Genomic DNA, 12874 nt, shown 5'->3' with positions numbered 1-12874 from the left:
GGTTGAGCAGCTGCCACCTAGTTCTCTGGGGGAGTCTATCTGCTCTATGAGAAGTCCCATTACACTGAGATCTCCAGGCTGAAGAACACATTAGGTGTTCTTGTGGACAGTCCAAGATGATCCTAGCCTCCCAGCCGTCCCTGCCAAGGGGCTGGACATGTGAATGAAGGAGCCACCTTGGAAGCTGATCTTCCAGGCCCCAGCTGTTTGAGTCATCTCTGCTAGGCCCCAGACACTGGGACAAAGACAAGCCATCCTGTTGTATCCTGTCCAAATTCCAGACCCATAGAATCTGTGAGCATAGTAAGACAGTTGTTTTTCACCACTAAGTTTTGGGGTAATTTGTTACAAGGCAATAGTAATTAGAATGTAGGTCTATCCATTCATCAAACATATACTGAATGAAGACGTTTTGCCAAGGTCTGAGATTCCAAATATAAATATGACACAGTTCCTGCCCCTAAGGAGAAAACACTAGCTGGCAAAGCAGATGTGTCAAGAAATGTACCCTATACTGTGATGGGTGTTGTAGCATAGGGTGACACAGAAGGCGTAGTGGTATTGAGGGTACTGAGAGTAACTTGTAAAGTGGTGATTCTTGGGATGGTGAGAAATGAGGCTGGAGGGGAGTAGGGGACGGGGGGGCGGGGGTGAGGGTCTTGAATGTTGGGTTAAAGATTCAGAATTTATCCAGGAGGCCAGGAGTTGGCAAACCATAGCCCTTGGGTCCATCTGACTTGTTGCTTATTTTCTTAAAGTTTTATTGGACAATAGCCAAACCCATTCATTTGTGATTTTACACTACAATTGCTGACTTGAGCATCTGTGACAGAGACCATACTGCCTGCAAAGACTAAAATATTTACTACCTAGCCCTTTACAGAAAAGAAATAAGTTTGCTGACCCCTGCCATAGGCAATGGGCAACTCCAAAAGAATTTTAAGTGGAGAGTGACATAATTACAGAGCATGGTGGCAGGGAGCAGGGTTGGGGTGGAAAGGAAGGCCCTTTGACTTGTCAGGAGCCCGTTGCAATTTTCTAGATCAGGAGGTCTTAACCTCTCTCTTGTTAAAACACACTGCTTTGAGAATCTGAAGAGAGTTTTGAACTCTCCCTTAAAAAATGGCTAGGTACATAACATAAACATTCACATGCAGAAATTACATGCAGGCATTACCTCATTTCATCCTTATCAGAGCCCCTGAGGCATAGTGGTGGAGGGAATGGAGAGGAGGGCACAGAGCCTGGATTTGCTTAGGAGGGTGACACGAAATTTTGGATACTGAGGCGGGATGCCTCACGAAATGTGATATGTCTGTCTCCTAAGTGTTTTGTGAGAAAGGCATCCTAAAAAGTGATACCAGCCTTCTGGAGTGGCCAACAGTTATGGGGCCAATACAGGGAACTAGTTCCTCTCTGACCAGGGGGCACAATGTGGGCAATGGGGCAGGTGAGCTAACTCCAGTCCATGGGGACAGTCACCCTAGGATACCTGGAGCAGTAGAGAGAAGGGGCCTTGCAGTCAACTGACTTCATTCTCAACCCAAGTCTGTCTCCTATAAACTTATAAACTGTATGTATGACCTTGGACAAGATACTTAAGGGCTTGGAGCTCAGTTTCCTGTGCTATACAGCTGGGTTGCTCAGAGCCCCTGGGGTTGCTGGGAGACTTGAATGTGATAGGATTACAGCAATTAGCCAAACACACAGTTAAATAAAGGTGTTCCAAAAGCCAGGGTCCCTCCCTCTGTCTTGGGCTTTGTCTTCATTGCTTGGGTCAGTCTAGGCTGCAGTTGAGGGAGGACAGAAGATGAGCCATCACCTTATCTTGAATCGTCTCATCTCTTTCCTGGATCTCCCGCTTGAGGCCCAGGATGTCCTTCTCCAGGGACTTAATGACTCCTTGCAGCTTCACCTGCTCTCCCTTCAGGATCTCAATGTCATTGGCTCGCTCTTCAATCTCCTTTTGCAGACTGCTGAACTAAAGATACAAACAGCAACAACAAAGACCACAAAGTTTTTGAACTCATCTCCACTCCTCTCAACTATCTGCAAATTTAAATAGCTCCCTATTGAAATTTGGGACAGTCAGGAGTTTCCCAGGCCAAATGGATGATGTAGTATTCTGTCTGGTAAGATACGGTCCTGTCCCCATATGCAAAGGCAGACTGTCTGCATCAAGAGGTTCTGGAGACCAGTGCCCCGAGTGGACCCAGAGTTTTCCATGACCACACTGACCTTGAAAAGTTGTAATCCATGCCTATCAAGGTCGTAGAGATAGAGCCCTAGATGAGCCATCTTAGCCATGTCCAAGAAGGGAAGACATGACTGTCTCCTAGACTGACTAGCAGCATGATTTCTAATAGGAAAGAATGCGAGGTTGCTTTGAAACTGGTTTTTCTATCGCTAAACAGTTTTGGGAAAACTGTGGCAATTCTATAAGGATCTGAAAATTGGATCCCTCCTTGTCCTAACCATCAGTGACCAAAAACATCTGCTCTGCCTTGTAAATTAAACACCCCCAAGTTTTCTCCCACCCACGGAGTCTGAACAGGAGCCACCCAGGACTCCCTGGACCAGGAGCCTGAGGACACCTCCAGGTAAAGACTATATCATCTCCAGAAGACCTCATCTCCAATTCTATCAAGGGTTTAGCTCTGAAAACGAGTTGCCAATAAATGAAAGCCCAGAGAGTGCCCATCAGGGTCACAGTGAACCTCATGATCCCTGGAAAAAGAAGGGGAAGCCCCAACTGTTGTAATAATGTGGTAAGAATCTGTCTCCCTGACCGTGCGAAGAGAATCCTCACACCAGGCAGTGCTCTTCTCCCAAACTGCTTGCTGGAGATGAGATCCTCCAGGCATGACTCTGACAGGCTACCCGAGGCAGAGCCACTGTCAGCGGGCTCCGCTGTCTGACCATGCTCTCCATCCACGTGTTCTCTGCAGTACTGCCCTTGCCCGTGCCCGGCCCCTCAGGGAACACCTCAATACCTTCTTCCTCATGATGCCTGTTTCTCCTTTGAGCCGCAGGTTTGACTCCTTTTCATCCCGAAGCTTTTTCTCATACTTGGTTTTGATATCTTGGATTTCTCGATCTTCATCTTCTTCAATCTGTTTCTTGGTTTCTTCAAACTCTCGCAGCTGCTGCCTAACGTCTTCCTGTGCCTGGCTCAGAGAAAGGGAATGTGTGCTTGGGGAGAAGGGACACATGATGCCTTTATGCTCAGAAGACCTGGGATGAGAGGGGCATAGGGGGCCTATCCTGGGGAATGGGAGACAGAGCGTTATTACAGAAATGGAAACCAAAGCCATGGATTCCTTGACCCGTCCACTTTCCTCCTGTCTGTCCTTCTACCTTCTCTTCTTTCCTTACTAGATTAGGCCTCTGGCTCCATCACTTCAACCACCATCCTACCAACACACCGTACCTTGTTCTGCCTCTGATCTTTACACTGACACCCAGATTTCCCCCATCCTTCCTTCACTGAACTTGAGACAGCTGTAATTTTATATTTACTTGTGAAACTACTTGACTGTCTCTCCCATGAGATGTAAGCTCCTTGAGGGTAGAAGCCCTGTCTATCATGTCCATTGCTGAGTCCCCAATGTGCAACATATGTCAGCGCATAGCAGCTACTCAGCAAATATCTGGATGAATGAATGAATCTTTAATTCTGCCCTCCCACTCCTTATTCCAATCAATCCTGACCTTTTACCTCCCACCTGACCTTTCACCTTCTACTTCCCTTTATGCCTCCACCACTGTCATCTCTTGCCTGGACTGCTGTGTTGGTCTCCTAAGTAGTCTCTAGTCATGCTTCCCTCCAGTCTGTTCCCACTCTCTAGTCAAGGGGAGCCTCTAAATCACGCATGTGATCATGCCGTCCCCAACTTGAAAGTCTTCCGCGGCTCACCCTGTCCTCAGGATGGAGTCGGGTCTACAAGGCTCTGCATGAGTTAGCACTGGCTTACCTCTCTGGCCTCAGCTATCACTCCCACCCCAAACTCTTGCCAGAAGGAAACTAACTTCAGTTCATCAAACGTGCACGTCCCTCAATGGCTGGGCTTGGCACATGCTGTCCCTCTGTTTTCAGCCCCCTCTCCTATTCTTCCTTCAGCTCTCGGCTCAACTTTCATTTCCTGTGAGAAGTTTGCCATTCCTCATCACTTTATGTTACAATTGCCTGTTTGACAGATTCCTCCACTGGAATGGAAGCTCCTCGATGGCAGGAGCACACCTTTCTGCTTACCACTGGGAACACCCAGCAGTATCTGGCACATAATCGGTGCTGAATAAGTGAAAGTCTAGAGAGCCCAGATGCTGGAAAAAAACGAACGCAGCCTGGTGGAGTTTGGCAAGTGACTAGAGCACGACTCCTCTTTGCTTACTGCCACCTAGTGGTGGAAATTTTAGATGGTATCAGAATCAACTGCTTTCGTCTGATACAGACCCTGGCACTCTCCCAGGTGGCTCGTACCATCCTGGGACTGTGTGTTTAAGAGAGACAAGGTGACTTTAAAACTGGACTCAGTGGCCTCTTGAGAAAGGCTTCTCTCTTTGCCCATTACATGTCACCACACTCCTGCTAGATCAAAGCCTGCCAAGGTCAGCACTGCCTGCAGCCTAGAGTCGCCCACAAACCCCTGCTCTCGATTTGGTAAATATTGCTAAAATGTAAAAGCAGCCCATCCAAATTAGTAAGATGGCATGCCAAATGGAAGCTTCCTAGGAAAGTTCTGAGTTGAAATCTTACTGACTCAAAAGAAGAAATGCATTGCAACCACTGTGGAAAGTCCTGGAAGGCAGGCCAGCCTCTGTCCCCTCCAGGTAGATTCAATACCCTCGAGGGCAGGGCTCAGTGAACATAGGATGTCACCGTGTAAGCCACATGGTAGAAAGATGTCTAGGGCCCTGAGACTACAAAGGAAGGCTGTTTAGCCCTGTGGGAGGGCAGAGGGGTTAGTGAAGATTTCTTCAAGGAGTTCGCCCTTGTCCTGAGTCTGTAAGAGTTAAGCACAAGTGGCCAGGAGAAGAAGGAAAAGGAGTCCGGGAAAGAGAAATCATCCTGAGCAGAGAGGAGCAGAGAGGCTCAGAGGCTCTGTGGGAAATTCCCAGATGCTCCATATTGTTATATTGGATGGGAGGGAGCTGAACAGGGACAACCGGAAATGGGGCTGGGTGTGGGAAGACCTGAGTCAGAGTGGCTCGTGAGAGCTGTGTTAAGGAACACTCCTCACATTGTGGAACCTAGAACCAAAGCACACGGGGCTCAAGTGGGGGGTGAAATTCCCTTAGTTCCGGCTGCCAGCTGCTCAGGGCTCAGCCTGCTCTGAGGCTCCTGCCCTCAGGAGACCTTCACCCCTACTTCCTACTTCTCACCACATTTATCCCCCACTGCCTGGTCACCTCCCCAGTTCATCAAACATTTCCAGATGCTGACTCACAGTCTCCCTTGCCATCACTGGGGGTGGTTACAGAGGATTCCATAATAATGTCTCCTTTACTGACCCCTCACTGGCTTGGACACAATGGCTGGTCACTGGCTGAACTTTATTTTCTGTGGCACCACTCAAAAACAACCCCAGTTACAAATGAGGGCTGCTGTGTCTTCCTCACTCACACACCAGCTTGCTGTGCCATGCTGTAGAAAAGCACCCAGGCCGGTGGGTTAATGCCTCCGGAATTCATGTCTCAGACCTGAGCTGGGCTCTCAGCCACATACCTGCCAGTCCTCTTCTTGGTCACTCTCTTCCTCATTCCCTTCGAAAACTGCTCCACACCTTCGTGACTCTCCCACCCACTCACTATCAGCACAACATCTGCCAAAATTTCATGCTGAATAGGAGGCCATGCGGCCTCTCTCAATTTTCTCTTCATCTTGGGAAACTAGATATTTTGGAAACTCAAACTGCTTAAACATTTTATCACATTGCTCTGCCTGGATTCCCTCCTCTCTTGCATTTCCCCGTTTCCTGTTCTGACTTATATTCCTCCTGGATCAGATTAGCACCTGCAAGCCTTCCCCACCTCCAGGCTGGGGCGCACCTTTTGTCTGTATTCCCCTACTGTCCTGATCCATGTGACCACTTCTCTCACCTGACTGAGAACCAGGCCCTGTGTTTTATTTCTGCTGGTTACCTAGCACTCAGGCTGGTTACCTAGCAATAAGGCATGATTTGTGTTTGTTAAATCAGTGAAGAAATGACTTGACCTTGAAAGACATAAGAAGTTACCATGGGGTTTCAGACAACCACCTTCCCCATTATTCAGGGCCGTCGTTCCTCTCTAGGTTCTGTAGGCTTTTTCTAGAAAGGTCTCCCCAGTTCTTAAGGCTTGAAGGTACGTTAAGATAGAACAATAGGTATGAACTGAACTTAGTCTATCCAAGGAATTTCAGCCTCAAATCTGAGCACCTCCTAGCTCTGGGAGTCTTGTGGTCTACAGGGAAACAAATGTGTAAAATTAAGGCCAGAAAACAAGCATGCTGAAAGCAAGGTGGGGAAGGAAAAGGAGGTCAAGGTCAAGCAAGGCTTCCCACAGCTCTTTGGGCTCTTCACAGGCCAGGTCTGCAGGATGGCACCATGGAAGGGAGGCACAGCTTGGCTTCCTGTGAGTACCTCTTCCAGAAGGGTGGTTTTCTCCTGCAGTTTGGCCTCGTAAAACTCCGTTAGCTCCTCCAGGGCCTGGCTCTTGGTCTCATCGTTATCCCGAAGTTGTTTTTCATATTCCTCCTGCATCCTCTGGGACTTGAGCTGCAATTCCTGGTATTTCTCATATTCTAGAAGCAACTTTTGGTTGTTGCAATATTCTAGAGAGAAGAAAGAAAGGTATTTAAGGTGGAACAGTAACACTAATCTCAGAGACACCTAAGAAGCCTTGAGTGCTTTTCCACCCCCTTCCAGCACCAGCTAGAACATCTGCTCGCAAAGCCAAGATTCAAATGCCTGCCCATCTTCCTCATCTACCTCCAACTCTATCATCTCATTAGGCAGCCAAACTCCCTCTCCTTTGCTGTCTAGGCAAAAAGGTTTCCAGGAAAGTGTAGACAGGATGTTTGGGGGTTCAAGGCCAAGAAGAATGTGCTGAGTGTACAAAACAGGTAGTAGTACCTTCATTTTACAGAAGAGTAAACTGAGGCCCAGTGAGGCTGGGTGACTCCTTCAAGCTCCCAGCAAGTACATGGTGAGTCTGGGACCCGAGGCAGTCTATCGGGCTCCAAACCTGCACTTTTCTGTATCTACTACTGGCTTGTGTTTCATCCATGTTTAATGAATGAGTAAATACATAGGAGTAAAAATCATGGTGAGTTCCAGGGGATTCATGTGGTCCGTTAATAGACAAATCCATATCACCTGGGACTTCTGCTGGACTCTTAGAGTCCCTAATCAACCCTTCTGCCCCTAACCAACCACCTCCGCCCATGTGGCCCCTACTTGTGAACTCACCTAGGTCCTGCAGTTCTCGGCTTTGTTTGTCTAGGAGGTCATCTATGCGTTCATGATGAAATATATCCTGCTTTTCTTTTTCTGTTTTTAAAACCTGAAACACAGGGTCGAATGTTCTCATTTCTATACATCTGCTGAAAGCATTACTGAAGCAAGAACGCATTTTACAAACGACATCTGTCTTTACTCACAAACATTTCTCAAGCTCATATTTTGTACCAAGCATTGTTCTACGAGCAACAACTAAGCTATCACTTTTCTTATTTACATTATATTCTGCTCTGAAAGTTCTATACTTTCGCTATTTATATCCTACTACGTGGGTCTTGTCAATGATGAGTTGTTTCGGACATGTAGCAAATGCATTTTTGGGTGGAAAAAGTAAGGATTCAGTGGAATTCTCTGTTGTCGGCAGATCGCTGTCAACTAAATCCTTGGATCTGTTAATGTGTCAGTTTCGAAAGAGGTGTTTTCTTTGATGGAACCGGAAAGCTCCTTGCAATCAGGGGAGGTGCCATCCCTAGGACACGACTTTATGCTTAGCTTACAGGGGGCGCCAAATCAAAGTCTGGTGATTAAATGAATGAAATAATAAAATTAACAGTCAAGGTTTTTTTTTTTTTTAAGCCAAACTCTGACCCATGGAGATGACATGAAAGAACAAATACCCTTTAAACAATAAATAGGGGGTTTTGGATGAAGGGCCAGGCAGATCTGTGCAGAACAAAAAAAATTATTCTGGGAGAGTCCTGGGCCAAATCTAACTACAGGAAGACCACTTAGACTAATTTTAATTAACCTACTGACAATTCAGAGATCAATATTCTGCTAGCTCTTTTCTTTCTATAGTTAGTTTATCTTGTGACCTTTTCATTTTGTTTTTAAATAAATTTCTCTTGGTCATAAAGGTAATACGTTCTCATTGTAGAGAATCTCAAAATTACAGAAAAGTATTAAGAACAAAATTTAAATGATCCGGAACCCCAATTTCCAGAGATAATCACTCTGTTAGCTATTTTCTTAAAAACTGTTCTGTGCATATTTATATTACCTAATTAATAATATTCATATATTTCATATTCTGCTTTTTTCTACTTAGTACTTTGTTGTAATTACTTCTGATATTATCGACTGTGCTTTAAAAGCACCCATTATCATATATCTTATTGCATGTATGAGCACATGCCAGTTCCATCTTGAATAAACTGGAGTAAATAGGAAATTTCTTTTGATCTGTGGTTGTTCATTTCGTCTCTCAAACAGACCTGGTTTTTCGTTTTCAAGGACTCCATTTCCTGGATGAACTTGTCTGTTAGCTCCTTAATCTTCTCAGAATAGTTCATATCCTTTAGTCGCAGCTGATACTCATTCTCCATTTTTAATTCCTCCACTCGAGTCTTCAGCTCCAACATGACCTGAGCCTTTGGGGGGAAGGATGCAGAATGAAGAGCATTCACAGTGTGGTTCAATTGAACTATTTATATCTGTGGCTTTGAGCTCTCTGAGACCTGCAGCTCTGTTTAGCCTACGACTCATGAGTCTCAACTAAAACTTGTTATCTTTCCCCCACAAGAGACATGCAAACTAAAAACTAAAAGACAGATGAGCTTCTTTTTCTACCCTCACAACATATGTTCAGCAAGCCCTACTGTGTGCCGGGCATTATTAGGCTAATAACTCTCTCATTTCCTTCGAACATGCATAAATGTCAGCTGCTCAGTGAGGTCTACCTGGACCACACTATTTAATCCTGCTCGCCTCCCCTTCCCATTCCCAGCACTCATGATCCTCCCCCCTGCCCCACTTTTATTCTTTCCTTAGATCTTGGCACTTTCTAATATATACTTTATTACTTTGTTTATTGTCTTCTGTCTTCTTTCCCAACTAGAAAGTAAGTTCCAAGAAGGCTGAGACCTTTGTTGGGTTTCTACACCGATATATCCCAAGTACCTAGAAGAGTGCCCAAAACATAGCAGGCATCTGAAAAATATTTGTTGAATCATGATGCCTGCCCCATGAAACTTATAGTAAGCGAACTTATAGTCCGAGGCAGCCAAATAAACAGCATTACGAATTGTGATATGTGCCTATAGCTGGGCGGTTCTCAGGACTGTCCATGTGTCCCTCTGACTCATCGTTATTACTTTAAGTCCTAACTTTTCCCACTTTGCTGGTTCCTAGGTCTAAGTCTTCTTCCTCTAATCCATTATATTTGCCATTGCCACAGTTTTCTAAAACTAATGTAATACTCATACCTCATTTTTTTAGAGTAGGTGAGAACTCAGGTGTTTTCTTCTTGCTCACCTATGAATACACTCTGTGCATCCCCATTCATCTTTTCTGGTCTGTCTCCCCTACTGCTTATGGACGACTAGAGAACAAGGAAGGTGTTATGTTCGTTTCTGCATTCCTGGCCAGCAGACTAGCATGAACCTGGCACACAGGAAATACTGAAACAAGAGATGAATACGAGTTGCATGTGCAAAGTCAGGAAGGTAAGAGCGAGGATGCCAGGTCAGGGCACGGCGTATGATTTGCTACAGATGGGAGGCAGAGTGTGAAGGAGGAGGCCGAGACTGGGTCAGACCCTCAAAGTCTCTGTAGGCCCTGCTAAGAAATTTGGATTTTACCCTCGAGGGCCTCCGAAGGTCCTCATCTAACCCAATTCAGCTGACTTTGGCCTCTGAAAGACCTCTCTGATGGCAGAGTGGAGCATGGGCTAGATTAGAGAAGGCTAAAGGCAAGGGTACTGCTTTTCAGGAAGAGGATGGTATGGGCTTCACCAGAGGTGGGGTAGAGGGAGCAAAGCGGAATGGAAAGATTCAAGAGAGAGACTTAAGGGAACATGGTGCCTGATTGTCTGTGTGGTGAAGGTGAGAGAACCGGAGATGAGGACTGTTTCTCCCACCAGATAGGTCCCTGTAGGTGCACTTGGCCTTTCTTGCTTCACTGCCTTATGCCAGAAGCCTGGCACAGGACCAGCAACACTGTCAGCACTAAATAAATATTTATCAGATGAATAAATGACCCAGGGGGTCTGCCTTGGGCTAGTGGAATACATTTACTGGTGGGGATGATCCAGTGTTTGCCATGCTCATTGTCCTTCCTCAATCCCTCCTCCACACTGCTGCACAGCAGTCTCTCCAAAACGTAAATCTCTCAAGTCATTCCCGAACCTAAGTCTGTCAGCGGGTCCTCAGGAACAATTTCCAAAGCCTAAAACGTGGTATAAAGAGGCCCTGCACAATCTCTCTCCAGCTTGTTCTCCAACCCCTCTCTTTTCCAGCCCCATCTAGCCAGGAGCATCTTCCCCAGAGCACCCCTCTCTCATCCCTCGCACGCACTTAGTCCTCGGTGTGCAAGAGCCTTTCCCATTTATTCTGGAAGGCTCCATCCAAGGCTCACTTCCTCTGGCACTACCTGGCCTGCATCAGGGTCCTTCCTCCTGTGTTCCAACAACACTGTTCCTTCATCACACTTAATTCCAGTTTTGATTTCACCTATGTTTCCTCCCAGGCTATAAGCTAAAGACCCTTTTACAGCTTTCATCTCTGTGATCCCAGACCTTAGTACAGTGTCCGATACATAGCGGACCCCTCTGTAAATACTAGTTAGATGAATAAATGACTGAATGACTGGGTAAATCATGGCCTGAGAGATACTTACATAGAATATCATAGAATATAAAGGAAAAAGAGAGCTGGGAATTCTGGGGAATGTGACTTTTAAAGGACAGGTGGAGGAAGAGCCAGAAAGGAACAGTCAGAGAGGCTCACAGAGAATAATAGGAATGAGGTCTCGTGGATGCCAAGAGAGACAGGAGTTTTAGGAAGTCAGCAGTACATATACTTGTCATTTCCAGCCTGGCAGCAGTTCTGGCAGGCGTAGCTGGGGGCTGGGCCAGGAGTCAGCCCAGACACCACAGGCCTTTTGGTGAAGCCTGGTGTCTCCTATTTGGTCTTTTCTCCTATCCCTTGGGAGGAAGAGAGAAGAAAACAGAGAGAAGGAAGAGAAGGAGACATATTTGGCTCCTGCAGTAGGTCAGACCCCAACTCTCAAAGGCTCTCACCCGTTCTTTCCTTCTACTTTGCCTTTCCTGCCGAAAGTGCCAGGGAGCTCTTGGAGGGATCTTGGGAAATGTCAGGGGCCTATCATCCTGTGTGGGGTCCATTTTGGCATTGCTGTTCTGATGATTTTACTTGTCTCTATATCTTACTTGACTGTGAGTTTCCTTGCTCACAGGGCTCATGCCTGTCTTTTTACACATGCATCCCCAGCACCCAGAAAACAGTAGGTGTTCACTAAATGTGCTTTGGATCCTGGATGAACAGCAATGAGTGCATAGCTTTGTCATCCTCTGTAAGCCTCTTTAGTTTACCATCCATTTGTCTTCTCCCTTAGGGAGTGGAACACACAGCTATGCACTCAAAGCTCCCTCAAAACACATCTTTATGAATTTGTCTTCTCCCTTAGGGAGTGGAACACACAGCTCCCTCAAAGCTCCCTCAAAACACATCTTTATAGGATGTTTACTACATGAATAGGAGGAAAGGCCCTTTGGGATAGTGATTAAGAGAGCGGGCTCTGGATTAAAACCGGATCAGAACTCTGGTCCAGCTACTTATTAGCTCAGTGACTTTGGACTTACCACTCAACCTCTCTGAAACCAGTTCTTAAAACGTGGGAAGAAAAACAGTTTCTTCTTCATAGAGATGTTGTGAGATATAAATGAGAAAATACTTATAATTAGCATAGTGCCTGGTTCATGGCAAACCTAAAAAATGTTGGTTATTGGTTATTATTAATTGTATTATTATTTTATTATTGGGGAGTAGCTTTGGGGAATGTTTTCTAAATACCTCTTTTTGTGTGTGTGAGTAAAGAAGGCTCCACATACTAGCAGTTATTAAGTTTCACAGATACAACCGGAATGTTCATTTTGTCAGTTCAATTTTGTAAGTATTGATTATCTTCCACGTGCTATAAACTGCTGGTCATACGAGAAAATTGTATGTCATGGTTTCCACCCTCAAAGAGTAGGAAGAGGAAAGCTAGTTGATGGACTAAAAGTAAAGCACAGCATAAAGCAATCATGTGGCTGAATGACAGGCAGGGTGCGGTGGAAACAGATCAAGTAGCAATGAAGAGGGCAGCATGGCAGTGTGGGCAGAGAATATACAGAGAAAGCTGGGCGCTCGGTGCAGCCAGCTGTAGAGGGTCTCGAATGTTGGCCCAGGAGTCTGGATGTTGTCTGGTAATTTCCATGTCCCTCTTCATTAGATCCAATTCTTACCTTCTCTTCCATGTCTGTTTTAGTAACAAGCACCTCTTCGGCAAAGCCTACTTCCCTCTCTCGCTTAATTCCCCGACCATCCTTATCAAAAACCTTCCAGGTGAACAGGCAGCCATCCTTGGCGGCTGTCAGC

At 45.9% G+C, this 12874-nt stretch overlaps 1 protein-coding gene across 1 annotated transcript in view; it reads right to left on the bottom strand.

The window, feature by feature from the left end:
• CFAP57 (cilia and flagella associated protein 57) overlaps window positions 1-12874 on the bottom strand; it is a 53845-nt gene that overhangs the window by 20159 nt on the left and 20812 nt on the right. The window contains exons 13-18 of the mRNA XM_025046451.1: window positions 12742-12870; window positions 8714-8869; window positions 7449-7542; window positions 6621-6811; window positions 2994-3167; window positions 1823-1981 (exon numbers count right to left, since the gene is read on the bottom strand). Of these exons, the coding sequence (XP_024902219.1) occupies window positions 1823-1981; window positions 2994-3167; window positions 6621-6811; window positions 7449-7542; window positions 8714-8869; window positions 12742-12870 (903 nt within the window). The remainder of the gene's footprint in view (window positions 1-1822; window positions 1982-2993; window positions 3168-6620; window positions 6812-7448; window positions 7543-8713; window positions 8870-12741; window positions 12871-12874) is intronic.

This window comes from Pteropus alecto, unplaced genomic scaffold (assembly GCF_000325575.1).
Source record: "Pteropus alecto unplaced genomic scaffold, ASM32557v1 scaffold484, whole genome shotgun sequence".
NCBI classification, from domain to species: Eukaryota; Metazoa; Chordata; class Mammalia; order Chiroptera; family Pteropodidae; genus Pteropus; species Pteropus alecto.
Note: the sequence above shows the minus strand (reverse complement) of the source record. Positions and strands in the feature narration are given on the sequence as shown.